Source organism: Saccopteryx leptura, chromosome 4 (assembly GCF_036850995.1).
Source record: "Saccopteryx leptura isolate mSacLep1 chromosome 4, mSacLep1_pri_phased_curated, whole genome shotgun sequence".
Lineage (NCBI taxonomy): Eukaryota > Metazoa > Chordata > Mammalia > Chiroptera > Emballonuridae > Saccopteryx > Saccopteryx leptura.
The window spans coordinates 221,378,814-221,406,542 of record NC_089506.1 but is presented as its reverse complement, the minus strand read 5'-3'; the positions used below and the strand labels follow the sequence as shown (position 1 = coordinate 221,406,542).

The window sequence follows — 27,729 nt, the reverse complement described above, 5'->3', positions numbered from 1 at the left end:
CTAGAACCCTCAACACTCATCCTGCGGGAAGGAAAGGAACTTCTCACTTCGTCTCTGAAGCGTTTAAAAGTCTGCATGCCGCGATTCTTCCACAGGAATGAAAATGATTCAATAGGTCAAAACTCAGCATAAAATAAGAATCTAAAAACAGATTTATGTAACACTAATAAATGTAGAATTACAGTAAGCGGGTCCAGGTGGCGGCCCAACAGAGAGAGCGTCGACCTGGGATGCTGAGGTCCCGGGTTTGAAACCCGAGGTCGCCGGCTTGAGCGTGGGATCAGACATGACCCCAAGGTTGCTGGCTTGCGCAAAGGGTCACTGGCCTGGCTAAAGGCGCCCCCCGCAATCGAGCCACATTTGAAAAAACAATCAATGAACAAGGACGTGCCTCAACCAGGAGTTGATGCTTCTCATCTTACTGCAATTGACTCTTACTATGCAAACATCATTTTAGTTGTAAAATAATTACTTGTTTCTGAAAATGACCTTCATAGAATGGGGAAAAAATAGTACGCCAAGCAAACTGTGTCAAAGTATTTTATTTATTTATTTTGAAGAGTACGTTTATCAAAGCTGGGGGCAGTGAAACAAGAAACAGCTCGGGAGAGAAGCAGCGACGGGCAGAGGCGGGGCTGCTCTGGCCAACGGGAAAGCCAGGGCCTGGGAGGCAGGTCCAGGGAATGAGCCCGGGATGGGCTGCCGCTGCCCCCGGCTCCCTCCGCTGCCCTCGGCTCCCCCCGCTGCCCTCGGCTCCCCCCACTGCAAGTCTCATGGGGCCCCCGAGAACTTAGAGAGAAAGAAAGGTGGAAGAAATGTGTGGCTGTGCTCAGGGGAGAGAGAATGTGCAAAAAAACAAAACAAAACGAAAAAACTTATTAACATCTGAAGCTTTACGTACACTTTCCAAAGCAAATGGGCAAATGCAAGGAATTACAAAGATGACCCTGAGTCCTTTCCCCCACAGTATAAACGAGCATTAACCATTAGAATAAAACATCTGTCAGAAAGAATACAAGTAATTACTTTGAATATCATTCAAACACTTTCCTTGTAGTTACAATTTAAAAGTCCTAGGTGGCTCAAGATATCCAGCACAGTTTTCCTCTTACCCTAACTGATTAAATATACAAATATGTTCCCATCCTTTTGTCCAGCCAGCAGATGAGAATCTGTCCCTGACCATTTGACAAAAGACCAGTGCTGGTCAGAGACGGGCGGGAGGACCGCAGTGCAGTGACCGAGGAGTAAGTCCCACACGGCAATTGTCCCAGACGTCAGCACTGCTGCTGCAAAGTGACCCTTCACGTCACCTTCCAGGAACCTAACAGCAAGCAGAGAACAGAGATTCAAACCATATACGTATAAACAAATGAACAAACAAAAGGCCACAACGATCCCTCCCAAAGCAGTACGAGCAAGACCCCCTGGAACTACAGGTGCCGGTCTGCAATCCGGGGGCTGCTGGCTCCGCGGCAGTTTGAACAGAACCACACGTGAGTCCCGGCCTCTCTGTTGACGCACCTTGGACCTCTTGCCCGCTAGCTCACGGTGGCCAACTCAGTGTCCTCAGGGTCTTCGCTCCCACCAGTCCCTCTCCCTGGCGGGCTCTGACCCCAGGCATTCGTGGGGCTGGGCGTCTGCCATTACTCAGGCCCGTCGCCTCAGCAGAAGGGTCACAGCTAATCACTTGTCCAGAGCAGAGCGTGTGCGTGCGTGCGCTCAAACACACACTCCATCACATGCCCTGTATTCATCTTCTTTACACAGCACTTTTCAGGTGTAATCATGAGGCAGAAGTCTGGCTCTCTTTTAAAGACGGGGCTCTGCACTCAGCTACCTGGCTTTGAATTCTAACAAAGAGCGGTGCCACTCTGAGCAAGTTATTTGACTTCATCAGCACGAGGGGGACGTGGTCAATATTGTGAGGTGTAATGAAATAGGTAATAGCACAGTACCAAACACACGGAAAGTACTTAATAAAAATGAGTTGTTATCAGAGGGAAAAGGAGGGGAGGGGAGGGGGAGGAGGGTGAAGGGGGTAAATGGTGATGGAAGGAGACTTGACTTGGGGTGCTGAATACACAATACAGTGTACAGGTGATGTATCATAGAATTGTACACCTCAAACCTAGATAATTTTATTAACCAATGTCACCCCAATAAATGCAATAAAAAAATGTTGCTCTTCCTCATTGCCATAACCAGCACCTTGCACATCACCCTCTGACAGTCAGTAGTTAGATATTTATTCACAGATCGTATTATTAGCTGTCTACATGGGGGGGCTCACAGTTCAACGTAAAGATGTCTTCCTGAAGAACGTTTAAAACTTTTCTTAATGAAAAGACGTAAGTGATGTTTTCTGTAGAGAACACGAATTCCTCTGCAATGAGGAAAAGCAGGGCTTGAACACACATTAAACCCTTACCCCACACCACGCGGTGGGGTCAGGGGACAGGAACCTGAGGCCTGACTCAGATCTATCTACTCAACACTCTACCTCTAACACGCGTCCCTCGGTCCGTTCACCGCAGGACACAGAAACGTCTTGTGTTTTTTGCTCTTGCAGAGCTCCGGCCCACTGACGGGCACTCACACTTGCCTGCCAGCCTGCCCCTGAGGGAGGCAGTAGAGCGCCAGGCCCATGCTCAGGGCCGAGGTCGGGTTGATCACGATGAGCTGGAACACGGGGCTTCCCGACCGCTCCCTCCCTTTGGCGCAGGGATGACTCAGGACAACAAAAAGCAGCCCCTGATTTAGACGGAAAACGGATCATCAGAGAAATCATTAGGACCATGGCGAGCAGAAGCCAGGGCCGGCGGGGACAGAACGCAAGACTTGCAGGGGTGAACACCACGCTGTGAGTCCCGGGACACTGTCACAGTTCACCTGTTCTCGGGCAGACGGCTGAGAGGGTCGCTGAGCTGGGCTGCAGCGTCCCCGCACACAGGGCCCCCAGTGGTTCTCAGCCCTGAGAGGGTCGCTGGGCTGGGCTGCAGCGTCCCCGCACACAGGGCCCCCAGGGGTTCTCAGCCCTGAGACGGTCGCTGGGCTGGGCTGCAGCGTCCCCGCACACAGGGCCCCCAGGGGTTCTCAGCCCTGAGAGGGTCGCTGGGCTGGGCTGCAGCGTCCCCGCACACAGGGCCCCCAGGGGTTCTCAGCCCTGAGACAGTCGCTGGGCTGGGCTGCAGCGTCCCCGCACACAGGGCCCCCAGGGGTTCTCAGCCCTGAGAGGGTCGCTGGGCTGGGCTGCAGCGTGTCCGCACACAGGGCCCCCAGCGGTTCTCAGGTTCTCAGCCCTGAGAGGGTCGCTGGGCTGGGCTGCAGCGTCCCCGCACACAGGGCCCCCAGTGGTTCTCAGCCCTGAGAGGGTCGCTGGGCTGGGCTGCAGCGTCCCCGCACACAGGGCCCCCAGCAGTTTTCAGCCCTGAGAGGGTCGCTGGGCTGGGCTGCAGCGTCCCCGCACACAGGGCCCCCAGCGGTTCTCAGCCCTGAGAGGGTCGCTGGGCTGGGCTGCAGCGTCCCCGCACACAGGGCCCCCAGGGGTTCTCAGCCCTGAGAGGGTCGCTGGGCTGGGCTGGGCTGCAGCGTGTCCGCACACAGGGCCCCCAGGGGTTCTCAGCCCTGAGAGGGTCGCTGGGCTGGGCTGCAGCGTGTCCGCACACAGGGCCCCCAGTGGTTCTCAGCCCTGAGAGGGTCGCTGGGCTGGGCTGGGCTGCAGCGTCCCCGCACACAGGGCCCCCAGTGGTTCTCAGCCCTGAGAGGGTCGCTGGGCTGGGCTGGGCTGCAGCGTCCCCGCACACAGGGCCCCCAGCGGTTTTCAGCCCTGAGAGGGTCGCTGGGCTGGGCTGCAGTGTCCCCGCACACAGGGCCCCCAGCGGTTTTCAGCCCTGAGACAGTCGCTGGGCTGGGCTGCAGCGTCCCCGCACACAGGGCCCCCAGGGGTTCTCAGCCCTGAGAGGGTCGCTGGGCTGGGCTGCAGCGTCCCCGCACACAGGGCCCCCAGGGGTTTTCAGCCACTTCTCTGCAGGCCTGAAACAGCCCCTACACCCCAGACACCACGGACACCCCACACCCTCCCTGTGGGGAACGCTGGCCCATGAACCCACGGAGGGACACCTCACACTGGAAATGTTCATCTGTCTGTCGGTTTTTGAAAATTCAGAACACACACTCCCAGAAGCACCATCTTGGAAGTGGTGACCGGATTTTTAGGCCAGTCTACAATGGTTTATTCATTTATTATTTATCGAGCAAGAAAAAGAAAGACGCCATCATCTATGATTGTTTCTGTGGAAAATGTTTATAAATCTCTCTCAGCTTTAAAATTACGTATTCTAATAACATTATTGTGTGTGAAGCTATGTCACACACACACATACATGTCTATATATAGACTACATGTTGAAAATTATTACCTTTGGAGGGTGAAATAGGGAGAATTAATTATAGAGCCATCTTGGGAATAATAACACTCGTGTCTACTTTATGCATTTCCAGAATGACTGAATTTTTATAACCAGCACAAATTCCCCTTACAATCGGTAAATAGCTGAGAGTTAAAAACATGTTCAATGCCATACACTGAACTACGGGCTGGCAAACTGGCCCACAGGTCACATCCGGCTCCAGGCTTATTTCTGTAGGGCCCGTGAGCTAAGGACAGCTTTTTGCATTTTGAACTGGTTGGGAAAAAAAGACAGAGGAAGACTCTTTTATGGCATGTGAAAATTCTGTGAAATTCGAGTTTCAGAAGGTTCCACGGGAAAGGAACATGGCTATACCTGTGTGTCACGTGTCACCACGTGACTGTGTGTGACGGTGGCCGAGCTGAGAGGCTGCAGCACAGACCATGAGGCCTGCAGGACTGAAAATATTCTCTGTCCCTTTACAGAAATGTGGCCGCATCCTGCTCTGAGCTGAGAGGCTGCAGCACAGACCATGAGGCCTGCAGGACTGAAAATATTCTCTGTCCCTTTACAGAAATGTGGCCGCATCCTGCTCTGAGCTGAGAGGCTGCAGCACAGACCATGAGGCCTGCAGGACTGAAAATATTCTCTGTCCCTTTACAGAAATGTGGCCGCATCCTGCTCTGAGCTGAGAGGCTGCAGCACAGACCATGAGGCCTGCAGGACTGAAAATATTCTCTGTCCCTTTACAGAAATGTGGCCGCATCCTGCTCTCAACTGCAAACTAGTATTTCTGGCAGGTGGCTTCATGGGGAACTCTTTCTTACTATCTTTTCCATTTCTAAGTATTTTAATATTCCATTGCTAAATATTTTAAAGCTAAATAGGAATTAATTCTGTGACATCACATATATAAAGTTACTTAAATGCCTAGTAGGTAAATGTAATCATTCCAGAGGTGAATTCAACCCTCTTCTTTTAGGAAGAACAGTAAGCCTGCAGACCATGTGCCAGATGGTGTGAGACCACAGACCTCCTGAGCCCACGTCCTCAGAGGCCGCTGGGCAGGGGGAGGAGCACCCTGGTGTCTAGAGCCGGCACGGGCGGAGTCTCGCGGGGCCGCCCCGAGTCCGGGCACGTCCGTCTCCACACGGCACCGAGCTGGCCACCGCAGCCTCCTCAGCTCGCGGCTCAGCCTGGACACACAGGCCGTTATCCCTGACTCCTGGACAGCTACCTCCCCCGCTCAGATGCCAGAGCAGACTGTCCACCAAGTGTGTTAACACAATGGCTCCGAGACTGTGTCTGTCTCTAGACGAGAACACGAGAGCCTAGGAGAGCCACAGGTCTGTGACCATTTAATCCTCCTCCCTCAGGAGAGTCATTCAGGCCGGGAGCCACACTGTGACAGTCTGATCACAGGCATACTCTTTCTCAGTATAAACTCACCGCCGGGCCCGCCTGTGGAGAAGCAGTGGATAAAGCATCGACCTGGAACGCTGAGGTCGCCGGTTTGAAATGCCAGGCTTGCCTGGTCAAGGCACATACAGGAAGCAACTACTACGAGTTGATGCTTCCTACTCCTCCTCCCACCCCCTTCTCTCTCTCTCTCTCTCTCTCTCTCTCTCTCTCAAAATCAATTTTAACAATTCACAGCCAGTAATAAACGTGTGCCCTCAAGTCATGCAGCCAGAAAACTGACCAATCATATGGTACTGACACTTCTTTTCACCCATAAATTTCAAGAAAGAACAAACATGGCTACCCAATTTTGAAAAAAATAGGCAGAAAGCAGAGCCAGTGAATTACTACTTACTAAGTGACCGCTCTCACTCAGCGACACCAAGAGCAACACTCAACAGACACCAAGGGGTCCCAGCTGGCCGGTACGTACCATTTCCGAGTAGGCTCTGTGACAGACGGTCGCTTGGTAGGAGTCCCCAATGTGCATCTTTTTCAGGAGCTGCCCAGTTTTTAAATTCCTTAAATACCAAAGAGAGATACGCTGGTAACACTTTTCCAGCACATCGGTTTTCACATAATGTTCTCGTCTTTGTCACAGCATCCTTGAGGAGGGGACCGAGGGGAAAAACTAAGAGACACACGACCTTGGTGTTGTTTAGTCACAGACTGAGCTAAACACAGAACGACAGCGGACCCTGGCCAGTGGGTCCACTAATCGGACAGTTCCGTCCTCTCTCGGCCACTGGGGAGAGAGGCCTCCAAGCCGCAGGGGAAAAGGGCTCCAGTGTCTCCGCTGACTCGGGATTGAAATCAGGCACATGGCATATACATCTATCACTATGATGTTGTCACAATTCCTGTGACGCCTACATTGTCCGTGGAAGACTGAACAGTCAGGAAACCAAACCTGGTTAGGCAAGAGAGGCCCTGGAACAGACCTGTCATTACGGCTCCAGAACGCCTGCTGAGTTTGCAGCCAGCTCAAGATAACGGAGAGACGAGGAAAGACGGAGTTGGGGTGCAAACAGAAAAACAACGCGAGGAGAGAGGAGGGCCAATACGAATAAAGGAAAAGAGAGTTTGTCGGAACCCCTCCTTCCTTGGCTTGAGGGTCCGGGACATTAACCGCTGTCCCGCCGTGTGACTCTGCCTGTGGGACACGTGCAGTGCCCCCATCAGCCACAGATCAAGTCCAGGTTATTCTGCGTGGTCGTGTAGCCCTCACGAGTCCAGTCTGCAGCCCTGTGTCCCCACTGCTCCTCTACCTGAAATCTCCTGTCTGTGCAGCCGCAGACGTAGCCCCCGCTCTCTACCTTGACCCACGCTGTCCGTCCCAACGCCCTCCTCGCGACTGACCACGCCCAGCCCCACACTGATCAGTGCCCATGCATCTGATGGACTGCCTCCTCCCGGCTGCCCGAGCTCCGGTCAGACTCTGTCACTCCTCCCTGTCTGCACCAGGCCACAAAAACCTCCCCGCCTCCAATTCTACGTGGCAGTGTCCACAGGCCTCATTTATATTTAATCTATAGTGTGATAGAGTATAACGGGTTCATTCAACAAATACTTCTGAACTTTCAATGGCCCAGTTACTGTATGCAGAAACTAAAGACAGGGAACTAAACTCTCAGGTAAGTATGCAAAGTTCTCCTCATACCCGGGGTGCCAGGGCAGGTCTGCCTCTTAGAAAGGGTGGTGCGTGCTCTGTGCTTAGCAACCGCTCTTCCCCAACCCCAGAACAGTCTGTCCAGCTCTCTGCCACTCTGGCCCACTGTGGACCGTAAGGAACTGGGCACTGGGAATGATCAAGCAATCTCCTTTGCCTACCAGATGTCAGGGGCCTTGGGACCAGGATTCATATCTGATTCATATTTGCATCTTTCACAAAGCGCTGCAGATTCAGCCTGACCAGGCGGTGGCGCAGTGGACACAGCGTCGGACTGGGACGTGGAGGACCCAGGTTCGAAATCCAGAGGTCGCCACCTTGAGCACGGGCTCATCTGGTTTGAGCAAAGCTCACCAGCTTGAGCCCAAGGTCACTGGCTTGAGCACGGGGTCACTCGGTCTGCCGTACCCCCCCCCCAAGGCCATACATGTGAGAAAGCAATCAATGAACAAAGGCATCGCAGCAAAGAAGTGATGCTTCTCAACTCTCTCCTTTCCTGTCTGTCCCTATCTGTCCCTCTCTTTGTCTCTGTCACAAAAAGAAAAAGGGAAAAAAAAAAAAAAAAAGAAGTAGATTCAAATAGCTATCAAGCTGAAAGACTGTGCTCAGTGAATACAACTTGACCAAGATTCCATATTTAAACCTTCAGCAGTAGTTTCAAATGGGCCACCTGACCTGGAGTATATGTAACATGAGTTACTTTAGGCAGCTCATAAGTCAGGAGTCCTACAGGGAGGTGAACAGCTACTCTCTGCACTCATAAAGCTACAGAGAGCCCAGCAGGTAAAAGGTAGCTTGTGAGCCTGACAAGGCGGTGGCGCAATGGATAGAGCGTCAGACTGGGATGCGGAGGACCCAGGTTCGAGACCCCGAGGTCGCCAGCTTGAGCGCGAGCTCATCTGGTTTGAGCAAAAAAGCTCACCAGCTTGGACCCAAGGTCGCTGGCTCGAGCAAGGGGTCACTCGGTCTGCTGAAGGCCCGCAGTCAAGGCACATATGAGAAAGCAATCAATGAACAACGAAGGTGTCGCAACGAAAAACTAATGATTGATGCTTCTCATCTCTCCGTTCCTGTCTGTCCCTATCTGTCCCTCTCTCTGACTCCCTCTCTGTCTCTGGGGAAAAAAAAAAAAGGTAGCTTGTGACAGACATATGAACCCGGTATCCTTGAACAGCAACCCTAAGCAGAGCTAAGGCAGACACTGAGAACTGCTATCTTCAGGGCATTTAGAAGACAAAGTAGCACGTGCTAAACCACAAAACCAGGGCCACGCGAATCCAGACAGGAAAACATCGATGGGGGCTGTGGTGATCCGACAGAACTCAACGCGCGGTGGGGGAAGGTGCCCCTAACACAGAACTCAACGCGCGGTGGGGGAAGGTGCCCCTAACACAGAACTGGAACTTACTCTAGAAGCTAAGTACAGAGGCCCCTCCCCACCCTCTAATTCTGCTGGGATGCATTATATACGAAACGCCACACACTATCAGCTACAGGGGGGACTGCGGGATGGGAAGAAGAAACAGGAGCTGAGGAGCACGGCCCAGCGAAGAGGAAGGTCTGTCACAGAGCCCGGCGGACACGGAGCTGAGGAGAGAACGTGAGCCCACGAAGGTTTACTTCTGGGGCGGAGGGGGCACGACTGGGGGCAGGAGTGTCTATAGAATAAGAGCAAGAGAGAGGGTCCAGAGGCTACATGCTGATTGACGGCAACTACCAGATTAAATGGGAGCTGAATAATGAACATCTGGACTGGAGAACTAGCAGAAAGAAAAGACATCTTTTGTAAAGAACACTGTCCTCAAAGAAGACCTGAGACCAGGGGGAAGTGCCCAAGTGGGGATGTCCTCTGACAGCAGGACGTCCGAAAACACTGACTTCATATCCCACTCACTCATGCTGTCACCGGTGGATTCTCACATGTGCCCTGACCGGGGATCAAACCCACAACCTTGGCCTGTTGGAGCAACGCTGACACTGAGATGCCGGGCCAGGGCAGGACAGAGGTTTTCTTTGTTTAGATTTTAGAGGGGCGGGGGGGAGAGTTGAGTTCTGTCGTATCACCTCAACTCACAGTAGCTGCTTCCCACTTGTGCCTTGACCGGGCAAGCCCAGGGTTTGAACCAGCGACCTGAGTTCCAGGTCGACCCTGTCCACAGCGCCACCACGGGTCAGGTGACAGAAGGTTTTCTGTCAAGCTTCTGGCCACGCTGGGTGCAGACTGGGGCCTGTCCTCTACGAAGAGCCACAAGAACAGGAAGCACGTCCAGTGGTAGCTCCTTTCTCTAAGGGTCAAACCCCCTCCAGGATCCTTCTCCTTCTGCTCACTCTCCAGGGCCTTTCGTGAGATGATTTTTACATGGATCCCAGGGTTTGTAGTTCCGTGAAGTAGGAGAGTTGGTCTGACTCAGCCGTGAACCAGACACAGAAACAATCACACACTGATGCCAGTACAATGCCATTCATTTATAGTTGACCCAGACTGGTTGTCTTCACGTCTGAATCAATGCGATGTTCTTAGACAAATGTCTAGCATCTGATCGCAAACAAACGAAAACACAACCCTACTTAGAGTCTCGTACCCAGTCTTAACAGCCCTGTGAAGTCAGTCCGAGGTACTACACTACAGAAGAGAAAGCCGAGGAACTCGAGGGAAAACTTACCAGATGACAATGCTGTTCGTTACCGTGGTGCCCAGCAGAGCTTCCTGCATCCCTTGAACCTCAGCAAAAGTGAGCACCGTCTCTTCAGGGGGCATCAGAAACTGTTTCTCTTTGCTTCTGCATCTAAAATAGTATTAAAAACCAGCATTCTGCACCAAGGCAGTCTCTAAGAAGGCAGTACATATGACTGACGTCTGCACAATAAAACACTAACCGAATGCCAGAGAAAACTTTTGGGAAAACAATGTACATTCTATAACTTTCTAAGATAAACATATAGTATTTTCATATTATTTGCCTGGATATAGTGCAAGCACCCCAAATTAATCATCTCCAAAATTAAAGTCACTGGCTCTCTCGTTCAACCTCGGGCTTCCTTCTGCATTCCTTTCTCAGTGGATGGTGCCGCTGTCTACCCAGGTAACCGGCCCGGACACCTGGACATCCTCCTCATCTCCTTCCCCTCGATCCTGTCAATCCCCAGCTCCTACTGATTGTATCATCTCATCTCTCCCAAAATCTGATTCTCCCCATCTCCACTAACACTTGCCTAATTGAAGCAAATAATTATTTCTCTATTGTCTAGAGCAGGAGTCGGGAACCTATGGCTCGTGAGCCAGATGTGGCTCTTTTGATGGCTGCATCTGGCTCGCAGACAAATCTTTAATAAAAATATAATGTTAAAAATATAAAACATTCTCATGTATTACAATCCATTCATTTCCTACCGCTCATGTTCATGGTTGCGGGTGGCTGGAGCCAATCACAGCTGTCCTCTGGGACAACACCAAATTTTTATTGGATAATGCATAATGTACACAGGTCGTTGTATGGCTCTCACGGAATTACATTTTAAAATATGTGGGCCCTGGCCGGTTGGCTCAGCGGTAGAGCGTCCGCCTGGCGTGCGGGGGACCCGGGTTCGATTCCCGGCCAGGGCACATAGGAGAAGCGCCCATTTGCTTCTCCACCCCCACCCCCTCCTTCCTCTCTGTCTCTCTCTTCCCCTCCCGCAGCCAAGGCTCCATTGGAGCAAAGATGGCCCGGGCACTGGGGATGGCTCTTTGGCCTCTGCCCCAGGCGCTAGAGGGGCTCTGGTCACGACACCCCCTGGTGGGTGTGCCGGGTGGATCCCGGTCAGGCGCATACGGGAGTCTGTCTGACTGTCTCTCCCCGTTTCCAGCTTCAGAAAGGTATAAAAAAATAAAAAATAAATAAAATAAATAAAATATGTGGCGTTCATGACACTCTCAGCCAAAAAGTTTCCCGACCCCTGGTCTAGAGGGCTGTAACCATTCATAAAAAAGAGAAGACTAACAAGGTTCATGTCCCTGTTATTAGGCAAGACAGACAAATAATCACAATAAAGTACACAGATGAGTATATGTTAAGACACAGAGGGTGCTAGGAGCTTCATTTTCAGCATGTTGGAATTTGAGGGAGCCCTGGATGTCTAATAAACAGGCCTTGCAGATCCAGAGGTCACGAAAGAGTGCAGAACTGAAGTGTACGTTTGCAAGGATCAGCGTTGAGATCAGTGGTCCCCAACCTCCAGGCCGCAGACCGGTACCGGTCCATGGGCCATTTGGTACCGGTCCACAGAGAAAGAATAAGTAACTTATATTATTTCCGTTTTATTTATATTTAAGTCTGAACGATGTTTTATTTTTTTAAAATGACCAGACAACCTCTGTTACATCCGTCAAAGACTCACTCTTGACACTTGTCTCGGTCACGTGATACATTTATCCGACCCACCCTAAAGGCCGGGCGTGAAAATATTTTCTGACATTTAACCGGTCTGTGGCCCAAAAAAGGTTGGGGACCCTGGTCTAGATGGTAGCGGAAGCCGTGAACGCCAGTGCGCGAAACAAGAGAAGGTGTAGGGTCTCGAGGTGTGTGCCGCCTCCGAGGGGCACACGGAGACTTCAGAGGAGACAGGAGAGCAAGCTCCACCCCCCGAGGCTCCACCCCCCGAGGCCCCGCCCGGCCATGTCCTCCGGCACGTCCGCTCCCACCCCTCTAGACCAGTGGTTCTCAAACTTTTTGAAGTCAGGGCACATTTAAAATCCTACAAATAATTGTAGACACACCATGTACAAATTTCTGAGAAATATGTTATAATAATTAAGTCAAATATTAAAAAAAAAAAAGTCCAAGCATCTTTTTATGGTAATTAAATGAAATAAATGACAAAATTAAATTTATTCTGACATTAAAAAACATTTTTATGTTACATTTTTTGAGTTAATGCTTTTTAGAATTCGTAAAGAGGGGTTAAAAAAATAAAAAGACGCCTGATCAGGTGGCGGTGCAGTGGATAGAGCATCAGACTGGGATGTGGAGGACCCAGGTTCAAGACCCCGAGGTCACCAGCTTGAGCGCGGGCTCATCTGGTTTGAGCAAAGCTCACCAGCTTGGACCCAAGGTTGCTGGCTCGAGCAAGGGGTTACTCGGTCTGCTGAAGGCCCGAGGTCAAGGCACATATGAGAAAGCAATCAATGAACAACTAAGGTGTTGCAACGAAAAACTGATGATTGATGCTTCTCATCTCTCTCTGTTCCTGTCTGTCTGTCCCTATCTGTCCCTCTCTCTCTCTCTCTATCCCTGTAAAAACAAACAAAAACAAAAAAATAAAGACGATTAAAAAGTTATCTTTTTATATATATATACAGATACATTCTTAGTAAGATTTAGAAAATTCGGCAGGTCCCAGCACGAATGTGTTAAGTTTTTTCACTCATGTGTTATGAGAAACATGAGCCTGATGTGTCCTAGTGATTTCTTCAATGTTTGGGCATCTATTTGAAGGCAAACTCTCATTTCCTTATGAATACATTGAAGAATTCCTCTCTTTACTCTTAATTGTGTTGAGTGCAGAAAACCCCCACTATACATATCATCCTAACTTGACACCAAAGGAGAGAAGAAACTTGCCTCCAGTCTTTCTGGGGAACATGGGGGATGTGTAACAGCTTAACAGCCTTTTGCAACGTAATCAGGCAAGTGAGGTGGGGGCTGGGCATACTGTCAGCTTACAGCCAATTCCCCACACCTCTGTCCCCCCAAAATCTAAACTCCAAAATCCCTGTTGGGTTTTTGGTCCCCAGCAGGCACACATTTCTCTGGAATACCACAGGGCACACCTGGAAATCTTCTAGGGCGCACACTTTGAGAACCACTGCTCTGGACGGCTCCTACGCCCCCGTGTGGACAGAGGTGCACATGGCATGGAAGACAAGACTTCCTCTGCAACCCGGGACAAGGCACTCTCCACCTAATGGTGCAGATGGGCCGGTCTGGGCTTACCCTCCGTCCTCTGCCAACATCAGGATCTCTATGTGTTGATCACAGACGGTCCTGCGGCTGCTGATCAGCCTCCGCCCGGTCAGCCCCAGCACGGCCTGGATGTTTCCAGAACTCAGGAGCACCTGCTTCTCCCTTTCACCGTCAGAGGAGCAAAGCAAAGCCCTACACCGAATACAAGGAGAAATGCAGAGACGGCAGGGGTTCAGTTTCTAGTAGTAACAATGGACTCAGGTACAGATTTAAATGGGAACTTCCGTCTGGGACGGAGGGAAAGGACCCCCCCCCCCCCCCGGAGAATGACACACCTGATTTCTCTGATCTCCAAACTCCCCAAAGCCACACACACAAGGTCATAAGCGTCAGGCACGGGTACGATCTGTAACACTGGCACCTGAACAAGACGAAGAACATCAAATGGTGTTCGCTTGTTTCGTCTTTCACCAATCTAAATTTTCTAAAATTTGTTGCATTCCTTTTCATTCTTCCTGTGCCAGGGTAGTTTCCAACATCTGAAGAAATGTGAGAAGGTCCGGCAAGCACCCTCTTTTTATGAGTTGCAAATCCAGGTAAACTCTATTCATAACAGTGTTTACTGCAGCGTTTAATTACTGGAACCATGCTTCTAACAACAGGAGGATAATTAAGTTAAATCTGGCCTGTGAGCCCATGAAGCATTATGAAGCCATTTAAAATAAATTTTTCATTGAACATGTATTTGTTGAGCAAAAGGAGAGCTAGAAGCTGTAGAAAGAACAAGAATGAGATCTGCTGAGAGTAGATCTTAAAGGTTCTCACAAAAATAAAAAAACAAGTAACTATACAAAGTGATGGGTGTGCCGCGTTGTGAGACCCCTTTCACGATGCGTACACGTATCAAACGATCACGGAACACAGCTTTCAATATACTAGAAGTTTACAGGTCAGCGCCCATTTGCTTCTCCACCCCACCACCTCCCTCTTCTATCTCTCTCTCTCCCCCTCCTGCAGCCATGGCTCGATTGGAGCAAGATGACCCCAGGTGCTGAGGATGGCTCCATGGCCTCGCCTGAGGCGCTAGGAAGAGCTCAGTTGCTGAGCAACAGAGCAACACCCCAGATGGGCAGAGCGTCGCCCCCTAGTGGGCTTGCTGGGTGGATCCCGGTCAGGGCTCATGGAGGAGTCTGTCTGTCTGCCTCCCCTCCTCTCACTGAATTTAAAAAAAAGAAAAGAAGCAGAATCAATGTTCTCAAGAAGAGGAAGATCAAGAAGGTATCAGCAAGTTTAAAAGTAGGACAGGAAATTCCAAGCTGCTTCAACGGGTCTAGTATAAAAACCCGCTCTAAGAGAAACGTGCAATCACCCTAGAGGAGCACTGTGGGGACTGTAGGGTTGAGACGGCAGGTACAGGGCGCTCACTGCACAATTCTTCTGTTATGTTTGAAACTTTTCATAATAAAAACGTTGGGGAAAGAGCACCTCCCTGTTCTGTCTTGCATAGTCACAGATCCCCCCTCGGTTTTTTGGGAAGCTGCCCACCCACCACCCATTATCACGCAAACAATCTCTTCAGACTCACCTCCGCAAAGTGCCAGGAACACACCTTTTCCCACTGCCACGCCCCCAGGCGTCTCCACAGGGAAACGGTGTCTTCACAAGCAGTTACGATGCACGGCTCTCTGAGGCCAGCTGTTTCCCAGCACACGGCGCTCACATCCACGGCACAGGAACCTGCAGGGTTCTGACCAGAACGGCAACAACGGTTATTTAAGTTAAGGGAATACTCGAGGTCTGTTTTATAAAATGAATAAATACGAGAAGTGATGTACGACAAGGATGCGATAAAAATACCACGTAGACGGAATTCAAGTTTTATGCAGGTCAAAATGAAGAGCGTGGTGGTCTTAGGTGTAATTAAAAAAACTGTCCACACATCCTTATCTCACGACGTAATTTAAAAGTATTTAAAAGTATAGTTTCAGAACGGAATACATTCGAATTTAACCACAGAGGACAGCCCGTAAGCACTTATCCATTTAGAAAGCAAACATCCTGATGAAGGACCCGTGGATTGCAACAACACACTTGTTTCTAAACACACAGCAAGGAGAGCGCCAGGCAACCAAACACGGCAGCATGCAGCCAAAGCGAGACTTTCCCCCCAAAAATGTACCATCAGTCATGAAGCCATCTATCAAATAGTGAGCAGGATAGAAAATAAAGTAAGCCAGCAGCTCAAGAAAGTAAAAGAGCAATGAAAGAAGCACAATGAAAAACAAAAGAATAAACTGACACAGGGAATGAAAACCTCAATTAACAAGTCAATACAACCAAAAAGGAGGTTGTCCTGGCAGACCCACAGAACGGACAAATCTCGGAAGTCAGATCTCTAAGAGAGAAATAGTTCTAGAAATGGGGAGAGAGAGGCTCCCCCACCTACAGACAGACAAGAGCAATACAAAAGCAGGGCAGCGGCACTTTACTCACAAACTTGAAGAGACAGATGAACTGTCCGCTCGTTTGTGTTGACAATGAAGAAACCAAGTTATTAACACTGACTGGAGAATAACTGCGACATGACACAGTGACCACTCTGTATCTTCTACTGAAAGGGGACCTGGGTCTCGGAGGCTACACGATTCGCCCCAGGTCACAAAGCCAGTAACGGGCAGAAGCCATGGACGTGGACGTGAAGCTCTTCCTTCTACACCAGTTGTTCACAGCTGGGGACAATTCTGCAACACTGCCCGCGGGGATACTTGACAGTGTCTGTAGACATTTCTGGTTGTCACATGGGGAGAGGGTGCTTCCTGGCCCTAGCTGGTCGAGGCCAAGGTGGCTGCTGGACAATCCTACAGTGCACAGGCCACCCCAACCCCCACAGCAGAGAATTATCCAGCCTCCGTGGCTCCATGGCCTCCGCCTCAGGCCTTAGAATGGCTCCGGCCGCAAAGGAGCAACTGCCCCAGATGGACAGAGCATCGCCCCCTGGTGGGCAGAGCATCGCCCCCTGGTGGGCAGAGCATCGCCCCCTGGTGGACATGCTGGGTGGATCCCGGTCGGGCGCATGCGGGAGTCTGTCTCTCTGCCTCCCCGCTTCTCACTTCAGAAAAATACCCCCAAAAAAGAAGAGAAAAAGAATTATCCAGCCTCCAATGTCAAGAGCAGTGAAACTGAGAAACCCTACTCTACACCAAGCTACTTCAGGCCCCACGAACACAAAGTTCACTACGTCTCAGGTCCAATCTCCGTCTCAGGAGTCACTAAAATATCATGCCCAGAATACCGTCATTTGTATTTCTCAGAACCACACATAGCACACAGCACAGAGGATGACCCCTTCACTCCGTCACAGTCGAAATCCGCTGCCCACTGTCTGATAAATCACCCTACGTGGCTGTTTCAGAAGCGTGACATCACTGGGGTAGGACAGTCACGGACGCCTCCTCTTTCTTCCTCTCCATGTTAACATGCCTGATTTAAATTCAGAGGAGCTGCGTTACTGAGCTTACACTGTTCTTGGCAATCGCCTGACATGTCAACTTCCTCGGGAGATAATCTCGAAATATAGATACGGGTGAATATTGTGAGAAACAAAACACTTTACTCTGTTTTTCTGAATCTTTTTTTTTTTCTTACCACATTTATTTAATAGTATTAAGTGAAAAATGAAAAGCTACTTAAACAAATTCTTCTCCATTTTCCTACCAAGTCATTTCCTTATACGTAAGACACAAGACACATTACAATGTAACAGTCTCCTGACCTTTAGCTTTGAGACCAGCTGTAGGCCGCCTGGGGTTAAGCTGTCACAAGCAGGGACCACGGCTATTTCAGTCTGCAGAAACAAAAGCCAGGCTTTGTGTGTGACATCTGCCTGCACCACTTACTCATCAAAATGCTTATTTATTTCACATGACAAACTTCTTCCCTGATGACAATGATGATACAATCCCTCAATTTTAAAAATACATTTAAAAAATAACTTTAATTTCAGCCCTGGCGGGTTGGCTGAGTGGATAAAACATGGGGGGGGGGGTGAACGTCCTAGGTTCAATCCCCATCAGGGCACACAGGAGAAGCGACCATCTGCTTCTCTTCCCCTCCCTCTCCCCTTTCTCTCCCTCTCCCCACTGCTGCAGCCAGTGGGTCAATTGGTTTGAGCATTGGTCCTAGGCACCGAGAATAGCTCGGTTGATTCAAGCATCGGCCCCAGAGGAGGGGTGCCGAGGTGGATCCCAGTCAGGGCGCATGCAGGAATCTATCTCCCCTCCTCTCACTTAAATAAATAAAACAAACTTTAATTTCCCCAGAACAAATTTAAAAGTTTACAGTGAAGTCATGTCAAGGACACACGTTCAAACATTCTTAAACACAGAGGATCCCATGTGGAAGGAAGTCATACTGTCCACAGTCCCTAAGGTACTTCCTTCCTTCAGAGAAAACGTCACAGAGCAGACTGTACCTGTTCCACGGGACGTCCCCACAATTCCGGGCAGGTGTTTCCAGGGAGCGGACTCTCTGTGACAGTGAACGAGCCAGCGGGGGCCGGTGTGGCCTGGGGGCCAGAACCCGAGTCACAGTCCCAGTCACAGTCTGGCTGCCCTTTCCTCCCAGATGTGGGCGGGCTGCCGTCTACCTCTGGCGGGCTGGCGCCACCGTGGTGCCGTGTGCTTCCCCCCGCTCCCCCGTGAGAACTCGGGGGTGAAGAGCAGGTCCGGCTGGCCACCTCTGCCGATGCTGTGCCACACTGTGCCTGGGAGCCGGGGGCGGGAGTCGTGCCCAGGACCGGGAAGGCGGGCGAACCCAGTGCCTCCACCGCGCCGGCATCATCGTCAGGTGCGGCAGTATTCGGGGGCGTGAACAGTAACATGGTGGAGGAGAGGCCCTCCTGCCGAGGCCGGCGTTTTAGACGTTGCACTGCAAGACGCCTCTCTCCGAGCACGTCTGACCCAGGAGGCTCGGCTGGCTTTGCTGAGCAGGACCTCAGTTTCTCAAGCTTAAGGGGGCCAAAGTCCTCATCGGGTAACTGGAAGTCTGTGATTTTGAGAAAAGACAACAGTTGCTTTAAACTCAGCATCTCGTTCTTAGGAGGAGGAGCTCTGCACGCACCCTCGTTCAAAGCTGAACAAGCGTCCCGGCTGGAAGAAAAGCCGTCCTCTTGTTGGCAGGGACCTTCCTTCCCTAAAACAGAAAGGAACAGCAGCAACAACAACAAACGCCCAACCAGAGACAGGGACCCCACAGGGCGCGGCTTCTGGACGCCTCAAGGAACCGACAGGGTCACCGCCTTTCCCACCCGTGACCCGGACTCCTCAGTGAACGGTTCGAAGGCGAGCCCCAGGTTAGAGGCTGACCAGCAGCCCTCCCCCGGCAGTACCAGACAGTACCAGACAGTACAGTGCTAACGGCATTCGCCGGGGGGAGCCGGGCCGGGGCTGGTCCCAGCTCAGCCACGGACTTGCTGTGTTACCTCAGGCAAGTCCATTCCCTTCCTTTTCCCCTGTCCTCGTAAGGGAACTAGACTAAGCGTCTCTGAAGTCCTTTCTGCTCTAAAACTACGATCCCAACAGGCTACAAAACGCTGGCTCTTCTCACTGAAGACAACTTAATCCCCCTTTCAAGCGAGGTTATTTACTACTCTGATTTTATTTCAGTGAGAGGAGGAGAGGCAGAGAGACAGACTCGCACATGCGCCCTGACCGGGATCCACCCAGCGAGCCCACTACAGGGCAATGCTCTGCCCACCTGGGGCTGCTCCATTGCAACCAGACATTTTTTAGCGCCTGAGGCAGAGGCCATGGAGCCAACCTCTGAGCCCAGGGCCAGCTCACTCGAGCCCATGAGCCACAGCTGTGGGGGGAAGAGGGGGGAGAGGGAGAGAGAGAGAGAGGAGGGAGGGGCAGAGAAGGGGAAGGGTGAAGCAGATGGCTGTTTCTCCTGTGTGCCCTGAAAACAATCAAACTCAAACTCAGGACTCCCACACGCCAGGCCAATGCCCGACCACTGGCCAGTTGGCTCAGGGGACTTATTTACTATTCTCAGCAACAGAAATTTAACACCATTCAAAACGCAGCTGCACCCGGACACCTAATGAATAAACAGCCTTGATACACATACACAATGGAGTATTATTCAGCCATAAAAAAGGACTGGTAGCCTGACCTGTGGTGGCGCAGTGGATAAAGCATCGACCTGGAAAAGCTGAGGTCGCCGGTTCGAAACCCTGGGCTTGCCTGGTCAAGGCACATATGGGAGTTGATGCTTCCAGCTCCTCCCCCCTTCTCTCTCTCTGTCTCTCGTCTCTCTCTCTCTCTGTCTCTCCCTCTCCTCTCTAAAAATGAATAAATAAAAAATAAAATAAAATAAAAGGACTGATATGTGTTAGAACACGGATGGATTTTGACAACCAGGTGAAAGAGGCCAAACACAAAAGACCACACAATGCATAATTACACGGACATGAAATAATGAACGGAGTAAATGCAGAGAAGAACAGACCAGTAGTTGCCAGGGGCTTCGGGAGAGGAAGTGGAGCTCAAATGCTTTGTGGGCACAGAGTTTCCGCATATGGTGATGAGTTGCAGAACTGTGGAGGGGGACCATGGTTGGACACTGTGAACGACTGTCACCGAACTGTTCACGTAATTTAAATCCGTTAATTTTGTTATGTGAGGGTCACCTCAAGAAAAAAATAAATTTACTGTAGCTGCAGATTATGTGAACATGTTACAAAGAATGTTTCTAGTTTATTGAGAGATTGTCCTACTTTCGGATTCCTTTCCATTCTCGCTGCCTAGAAGATAAATCGTGACTCAGTTTTAATTTCGCTCATTATAGTTCAGGGACCAGAGCCTGAGTCCAAGGGGGCAGAACAAGCAGGCTTCCTATTTTATGTGACTGATTTTAGAGAAAGAAAAACATAGAACTGTGCCTTTATGCGCCTTGACCAGGGATCAAACCTGCAACCTCTGCCTGCCGGGCTGATGCTCTAACCACAGAAGGAGCAGCCAGGGCCAGGCTCCCCTGCACTTATTTATTTCTTTGAGAAAGAGACAGGAAGGAGGAGAGATGAGAAACATCAATTCATAGTTGTGGCACTTTTTAGTTGTTCACTGATTGCTTCTCATACGTGCCTTGACTGGGGGGGGGGGGGGGCTCCAGCTGAGCCAGTGACCTTGTGGCTCAACCCAGCGACCTTGGGCTTCAAGCCAGTCAACTTTAGGCCCAAGCCAGTGACCATGGGATCATTTCAATAATGCCACGCTCAAGCTAGTAACCTCGGGGTTTTGAACCTGGGTCCTCAGCGCACAGGGTCGATGCTCTATCCACTGCGCCACCACTGGTCAGGCAGGCTCCCTACTTTTGTAAATAAAGTTTTATTAGAACATAGCCACATTTGTAGGTTGTCTGTGGCTACTTTTGCATTCTATACACTTGAGTAGCTCTGACATAGCACAAAGACACTTGACTACACGGCCTTTTACAGAAAGTCTGCTGATCTCTAGCACAGAACCACGGGGAATGACCTAGTTTTTTGCTCAGTTTCTCAGAGAGGATGACTCGCCAGTAAGTGAAGAAACAGGTTTAAATTACACGTCTCCTCCTATCTTCCAAAATCTTATGTACTGCTCACCTCAGAGAGACGATACTGGGTATTTTACTGAAAAGAAGTTGCTCAGACCTATTTCATTTGATTACACCATCATTCCTGAGAGAGGCCGTCAGCGAGCTCTTGCTCTGACACGCATTTCATTTTACTCCAAAAACACTTCCTGAGTTAGTTACACTTCTCCCCACGAATAGACCGTGTTGTCCCTGAATGCTCACCTTAGGTCAACACCCAATGTATGTCAACTCTTCCAACCACACAGCCAGGTCTGAACCCTGGTTCTGCCACTTTAATTAACTAAAAGCACGTTAACTTCCTTGTGCCTTACTCTCCTCATCTGCCAGGTGAAGGATAAAGAGATTCTACTCCCGTCGGGTTCCTATGATGAGTCAACGAGGGACTATCTGTAGGACGTGTAGTCCCCGAGTCATCAGTCGAGGCCCCTGTCGTCACCATCCTCCACCACGCTTTGATTTACCTGTAACTCCCCTCTCACCGTGGACACCTGGCCTCCCGTTCTGATCCCTGTGTGAGGTGGCTTCGTCCTTGGACACGTCCACACCCCACGCGCCGGGCGTGGGCCAAAGCAGTGCGTGAGGCCGTAACACCGGGGAGCCGGCTGGCTCTCGGGCTCCTCTGCGTCTGCGGCCGGAAGGCTGGGTGACCGCCTTCCGAGGAACGTCACCTTGCGTGGGCCCGGCGGGAGAGCTGACTGCAGGCAACGAGAGAAATCTCTGGAAAGGACTCCCTGAACTCGCCTGTCCCGTGTCGGGGTGACATGCTACAACGTCACCTCGGTTCCTTTCTTCATCTGGAAGGTGTAAAATTTTAGTAGCTTCCTTTCTGTTTTTGATCCCTTTCTTTCTGACACCCAACTGACTCTGAATGACGGCGCCCGGGGCCACTTGCCTCTGGCAATTTGACATACTCCGTGTGGTTCTCACATGATATTCCGCAGGAAAAAGAAGGCCCTCCGGCGCAGGGCAGGGATGTGTCCCACCACCTGCTGGAACAGGAGGGATAACTTCCGAGCCCGGACTCTCAGCCTGACTCAGAACCGCATTTTCCTGAAGACTTTCATGTCTACCGTCGAGGGCGTTACTGGGAGAGTCTGAGGACCTCTCTGTGTGATTTCGTTCCTCTAAGGTTTGTTTTTCACTCGCTGGCACGTTACACGTCGGCTCGTTGACAGAACATGCATCGCCTGCCTCCACGGCAGGACTTCTGGGCAGCTGGCCACCAGCGCGTCCAGATTCGCTGACCTCCGGGTTCCCCGGGAAGCCAGTCATGTCCTCGCCGTGCGCCTCTACGCTGACAGGGGAGGCAGGGTCCACGTTCTCTAAACCACGGGCAGGGAGTGTGCAGCTCCCTTCAGGGGGCTTGGGGTGAAGGTGCTGACCACTGCGGCTACCTGACGGAGGACGCGGTGGAGGCGGGGGCGCCCTGGAGAGATGACCTCCTCCTGGGAGAGCACCCACAGCGCCCTGCGCCTCGGCGTTCGGCGGCACGAAGACGCCCCCTCCCTCCGTCCCCGCTCCTGATGCTTGAGAGGCTGGGACGTCCCACGGAGGACTTGAGGAGCAGGGTCTTACTTTAGTTCCAGGTGTCCCAGGACGTCCACCATTGACCTCTCCTGCTTCCTTTAGTCTTTTTCCAGAGACGAGAAGTGATTCAGCGTCAAAGAAGGATTCTCTCTCTGGAGAAATAAGCGTTCTCTTCTGCTGCTTTTTTCTCCCTGGCGGCTTCCTCTGCCTCTTCTCACCAGCAGGACCACCGACCCTGGAGACAAAATGTTCGGGGCCACCATCCGTTCCCTGCGCCCCCAGTCCTCCTGCTGGGCTACGCCCAAGGTCCAAGAATTCAGGCTTCCCGTTTCCAGCTTCTCCAAGATGGGGGTGGACGTGCAGCGCATCACAGGGAGATACTTTCGTTTCAGGTTCTAAGGGGGAAACATATAGAATTAGTATTTTCCTTTTGAAATAAGATGAAAAACATTTATATTAAAATATTATACATAGCCTGACCAGGCGGTGGCGCAGGGGATAGAGCGTCGGACTGGGATGCCGAGGACCCAGGTTTAAGACCCCGAGGTCGCCAGCTTGAGCACAGGCTCATCTGGTTTGAGCAAAGCTTACCAGCTTGAACCCAAGGTCACTGACTCGAGCAAGGGGTTCTCGGTCTGCTGAAGGCCCGTGATCAAGGCACATATGAGAAAACAATCAATGAACAACTAGGTGTTGCAACAAAAAACTGATAATTGATGCTTCTCATCTCTCTACGTTCCTGTCTGTCTGTCCCTGTCTATCCCTCTCTCTGACTCTCTCTATCTGTAAAAAAAAAAAAAAGAAAATCATACATAAATACTACCAAATATTTTCTTAAGAATAAATGTATTTCATTCAGGCAGATAAAAGTGCCAAGTTTGACAAGATAACCTGGACATGTTTTCTTTGAATATATGTACCCTGATTTATTGATGTCACCCCATTAAAATAAAAATTTATTTATAAAAAAAAGTGCCAAGTTTTTAATAATCTAACACACCACAATAATTTTAAGTAGATATAAATAAACAAATAGAACTGTGCTAGAAAAGATGATTTTGAGTGCTCGCTTCAGCAGCCCAGGTACTGAAACTGGATACAATACAGAGAAGGCCAGCAAGGTCCCTGCGTAAGGATGTCATCAAACAGCTCGTTACTTTAACACCTCTTTCCTACTTCAATAGCCTCCAATTTTATGATTATCAATCATCTAAGTACTAACATGACATATGACCATGTTTTTTAGAGTATTTCCAGCCATAAGTAGAAATTTAATTTAAAAATGGTTCCAATAATTAAGCAATCAGTTTAACTGAATGGGAAAAAGAGCACTAAATAAACTATTCAACTGAAAGCAACGTTTCTCGCTCATAGAATGGGAGGAAATATTCACAAGTCAGGCATCTAATAAGGGTGTAATAGCTACAATAAGAAGACACTTATAACCCCAGAACAAAAGAACAAATACACTAGCTAAAATATTAGTAAAAGACAGTGGAATAGACATTTATCTAAAGACATAAAAATGGCTTCTATGCGCATGAAACCATGTTCAACCTCATTCGTCTCTAGGAAGTGCAGATTAAAACCACAATTAGATACCAGTCCACACCCACCAGGATGGTTATAAGCTTTAACGTGGCAGGTTAGAGTACTGGTGAGGATGCGGGAAAACTGGAGCCCTTACGCGTTGTGGTAAGAATGCACCGCGGTACAGAGGCTATAGGAGAGTCTGGCACTTCCCGATGATGGGACGTCCAGAGAGAGGAGTTTCATCAGCTGCCAAGGGGAACAGACAGTGATGTGCGTCCAGGGGAGTGACCGCTGAGAGCACTGTGCTCAGCGAGGGAAGCCAGTCACCAGAGGTCACACGCTGTGCGCGTCTATGTCTGTGACTTGTCTGGGACAGGGTAATGCACAGACACGGAAAGTAGCTTAACAGTCGGGGGCGAACGGGGTTTCCTTCCGGGGCGGTGAACATGAACATGCTCTGGAAGTAGGTAGTGACAATGGCTGCACTGTCTTGTGACTACATAAAAAATCAGCACATTGTACAACTTCAAGAGTCCGCTGCATCCTGACCTTCTGACTGAGAAAAAGAACCACAACCAAACACACCGGGAAAGGAATGGACCCTGTGAGTAGTGAGATTTCATGCTCGCTGACCCCCTGGCAGTGAGGTTTCTCTTCCAGAAAATGAAATTAGTTCCAGTTCCAGTTTTATTAACTTAAAATCACGTTTGATAACCAATTCATGGAAACAAGAAGAACACACATTTGCCTTTCTTTAATGTTGCCTTCCACATTTTTAAAATAGAATATTTGTGTGCTTGTCCTCTGGATGGTCAGGAGGCACGAGGATGCCGTGACCGTTCGTGCTCCTCAAAGGGTTAACAAAGCGAGCAGAAGTGCCGGGGTCAGCTTTACCTGAGCAGTTCCGCTGAGGTGAGGCTTCCTGCTGGGGCGAACAACCTTGTTCTTTCTCCGCTTTCCTAATACAACTCTTGACCTTCTCAGCTCTCTGGGCACGCTAGAGAAGGGAAGAGCAGTCCGGGAAACAAAGTTAAGTGAAAGAAGTTTTTCAAAGCTTCATTCTTATGAAAAAAAGTTGTGTTCATCGACTTTGTTCTATGAACCGTCACTGAGAGACCAAGACTCACTCACCTGAAGGCGGGCCAGGGTCCTGCTGTACTCCCGTTTCAAGAACGCCAGCTTTTCCTTCAGCTGGAAGAAGGAAAACACCAGACCATGCTGAGCAACACAGAGGACCACAGCCGCGCCCCGCGCACCCCCACACCTGAGCAGAGGAGGGGCACAGAGCCTGCCAGGACCCAGCCTGCGTGCGGGGCTCTGCCGGCCCCTCAGCTGGAGGCCGTGGAGCGGGCAGGGCTGGCCCCCGCGCCTCTCACTTCTCAGAGCCCCAAGCCCTTGGCTGGCTCAGAACCTCTGCACAGGCTGCTCTTATCACGGGGGCCTTTTCTCCCCAACTCCCTCCCCTCGTGCCCACTGATTCCTCAAGTCTCAGCTCAGGTTCTTGTTTCCCGGGAACAGACTCTACATCCTTCTTCAGTCCAGGGTAGACACCCCACCACTACCACCCACCCCCGTTCCTCCGCGCTTCCTTCACTACAGCGCCTGTTACACTGTCACCTACTTATTTCTGCCCTCCCCTACCCCACCCCCGCCACCTCTCTTCCTGTGAGATCCTCCAAGGAGTCAGGAGCTGTCACCCTCAGACATTCACTTGGCAAACGAATCTCTAATTTGTCAGTTACTGACCCAGTTCTCTCTCCCACCTGAGGACAATAGCTGTATTAGTCCATAAGGGTATCGGCTATTGTTCCGCGTCCTGGACACACAGAGTAGTTAAGCTCACATAGAGTGAACAATGCAGGTAATAAACAAGAAAACAAACACACGACTTCACATGGTAATCAACACCCGGATGCACAGGGAGACGTGAGTGCTCCCGAGTCATGGGAATGGACCTGACTTTAGTATGGCGGCCAGGGATCGTTTCTGAGGACTACCCTGAACCTAGACCCGGAGGAGGAGGAAGAAGCTGGCCTAAGGAAGGTCAGAGGGAAAGCAGTTTCTCCAAGATCACACAGCCTATCAACGGGCAGGTGGTCCAAACCCACGCGGTCCCACCAGCTCAGCTCTCCAGTCTGGGTTCTCAAGTCCATGCCCGACTGCTTCTTGCAGTGCCCAGTAAGTCAGCCGGCTTCTCTTGACTCCGACATGCCCTTCTCACCCCGCCACACTAGAAGGGAGGCTGGGGGAAGGAGATGAACTCTCCTGTGGAAGCACAACGCCGGGAACAGCGGTACCGGATAACTCTGGAGCTACCACCAGCAGAAGCACAAGCTGGCACAGGATGGTCAGAGCAACACCGTTCGCTGTTGTGGCAGCAGAAAAGCTGAACACCACCTAAGTGTCTCAGCAGAGTGACATTTAAAGAAACTTGCATACGACAGAATACTATTCAGAACTTTAAAAAATCAGGGTCCAGGGCCCTGGCCACTTGGCTCAGTGGTAGAGCGTCGGCCGGCGTCTGGAAGCCCTGGGTTCGATTCCCGGCCAGGGCACACAGGAGAAGTGCCCATCTGCTTCTCCACCCCCTCCTCTCCTTCCTCTCTGTCTCTCTCTTCCCCTCCCGCAGCCAAGGCTCCATTGGAGCAAAGATGGCCCGGGTGCTGAGGATGGCTCTGTGGCCTCCCCCTCAGGCGCTAGAATGGCTCCGGTTGCAGCTGAGCACACCCCCCACCCCCCACCCCCGGGCATGCCGGGTGAATCCCGGTCGGGCACATGTGAGAGTCTATCTGACTGCCTTTCTGCTTCTAACTTCAAAAAGAGCCGGCTCTTTTTGTATTTTCAAAAAAATACAAACAAAAACAAAAAACCTAACAGGATCGATAAACATGTCCCCACGGGAACGTCACCCAGGGCGCAGAGGGGCAGACAGGACGTGCAGAGCCAGCCCGACCTAACCACGTGCGTACACGTCCTCCTCCCATAAAAATACACGGCGCTGGGGCGGCTGCAGGACCCCAGGCGAGCCCCGCGCACCCCCACGCCTGCTAACGGACTGCTGTCTGTCGGGGCTGCGGTGGGAGAGCCAGGCTCGAGGGGGTGCCCGCGGGGACCCGGCTGTCCCCGCTGCTCTGCATTTATCTGTGCAACAACGAAAGCGTGTTCTTTACACGCCCTCAGGCGAGCAGAGCGCGCTCCCCCAGGTCCACTCCCGGGGCGCCCCCGAGCGCCGAGAGCGTGGGCTGCACAGAGGTCAGCACGCCCTAGGCTGACCCCTGGGGCCGGGGTCAGAGTTCGGGGGTCAAGCCCTACCCCCCCCACCCCCAGCACCTTTTCCTTCTCCTCGCAGCTGAGGGGCTTCCCGGGAGGCTCCTCCATCGAGCCGGCGAGCGGACGAACGAAAAGAGCAGCGTCGTCGGCCCCGAGCGCTCCGGCCGGCCCTGAGCTCCACTGGCGCCCCAGGATTACCCCCTTCAGCGCGCGACCCGCCGGCCCAGGCGGCGGGACCCGCGCGCCGTCCACCCGGCCAATGACGTGCCGCGCTCGGCCT

General features: G+C 51.2%; 1 protein-coding gene and 1 non-coding gene across 5 annotated transcripts; one reads left to right on the top strand and one right to left on the bottom strand.

Annotated features, from left to right (window-relative positions):
* Window positions 1–537: 537 nt before the first annotated feature.
* PALB2 (partner and localizer of BRCA2) lies at window positions 538–27,713 on the bottom strand. Of its 4 annotated transcripts, XM_066383403.1 has the most exons (14): window positions 27,510–27,700; window positions 25,311–25,370; window positions 25,074–25,176; window positions 21,581–23,041; window positions 18,130–18,674; window positions 17,956–18,048; window positions 17,257–17,328; window positions 15,070–15,231; window positions 13,820–13,905; window positions 13,515–13,676; window positions 10,206–10,328; window positions 6,307–6,394; window positions 2,606–2,754; window positions 538–1,324 (listed from the first exon to the last, which is right to left on the bottom strand). In XM_066383403.1, exons 1-14 carry the CDS (start codon window positions 27,555–27,557, stop codon window positions 1,114–1,116), a joined length of 3,363 nt encoding a protein of 1,120 aa, XP_066239500.1. In that variant the 5' UTR covers window positions 27,558–27,700; the 3' UTR covers window positions 538–1,113. The 4 variants fall into 4 exon arrangements, with proteins under 4 accessions (XP_066239500.1, XP_066239502.1, XP_066239501.1 ...); XM_066383405.1 differs by having other exon boundaries at window positions 17,956–18,674; window positions 27,510–27,713; XM_066383404.1 differs by having other exon boundaries at window positions 17,956–18,527.
* LOC136404663 (U6 spliceosomal RNA) lies at window positions 23,709–23,816 on the top strand. The gene has a single exon (XR_010751378.1). It is a non-coding gene; the product is annotated as a U6 spliceosomal RNA (small nuclear RNA).
* Window positions 27,714–27,729: the final 16 nt, after the last annotated feature.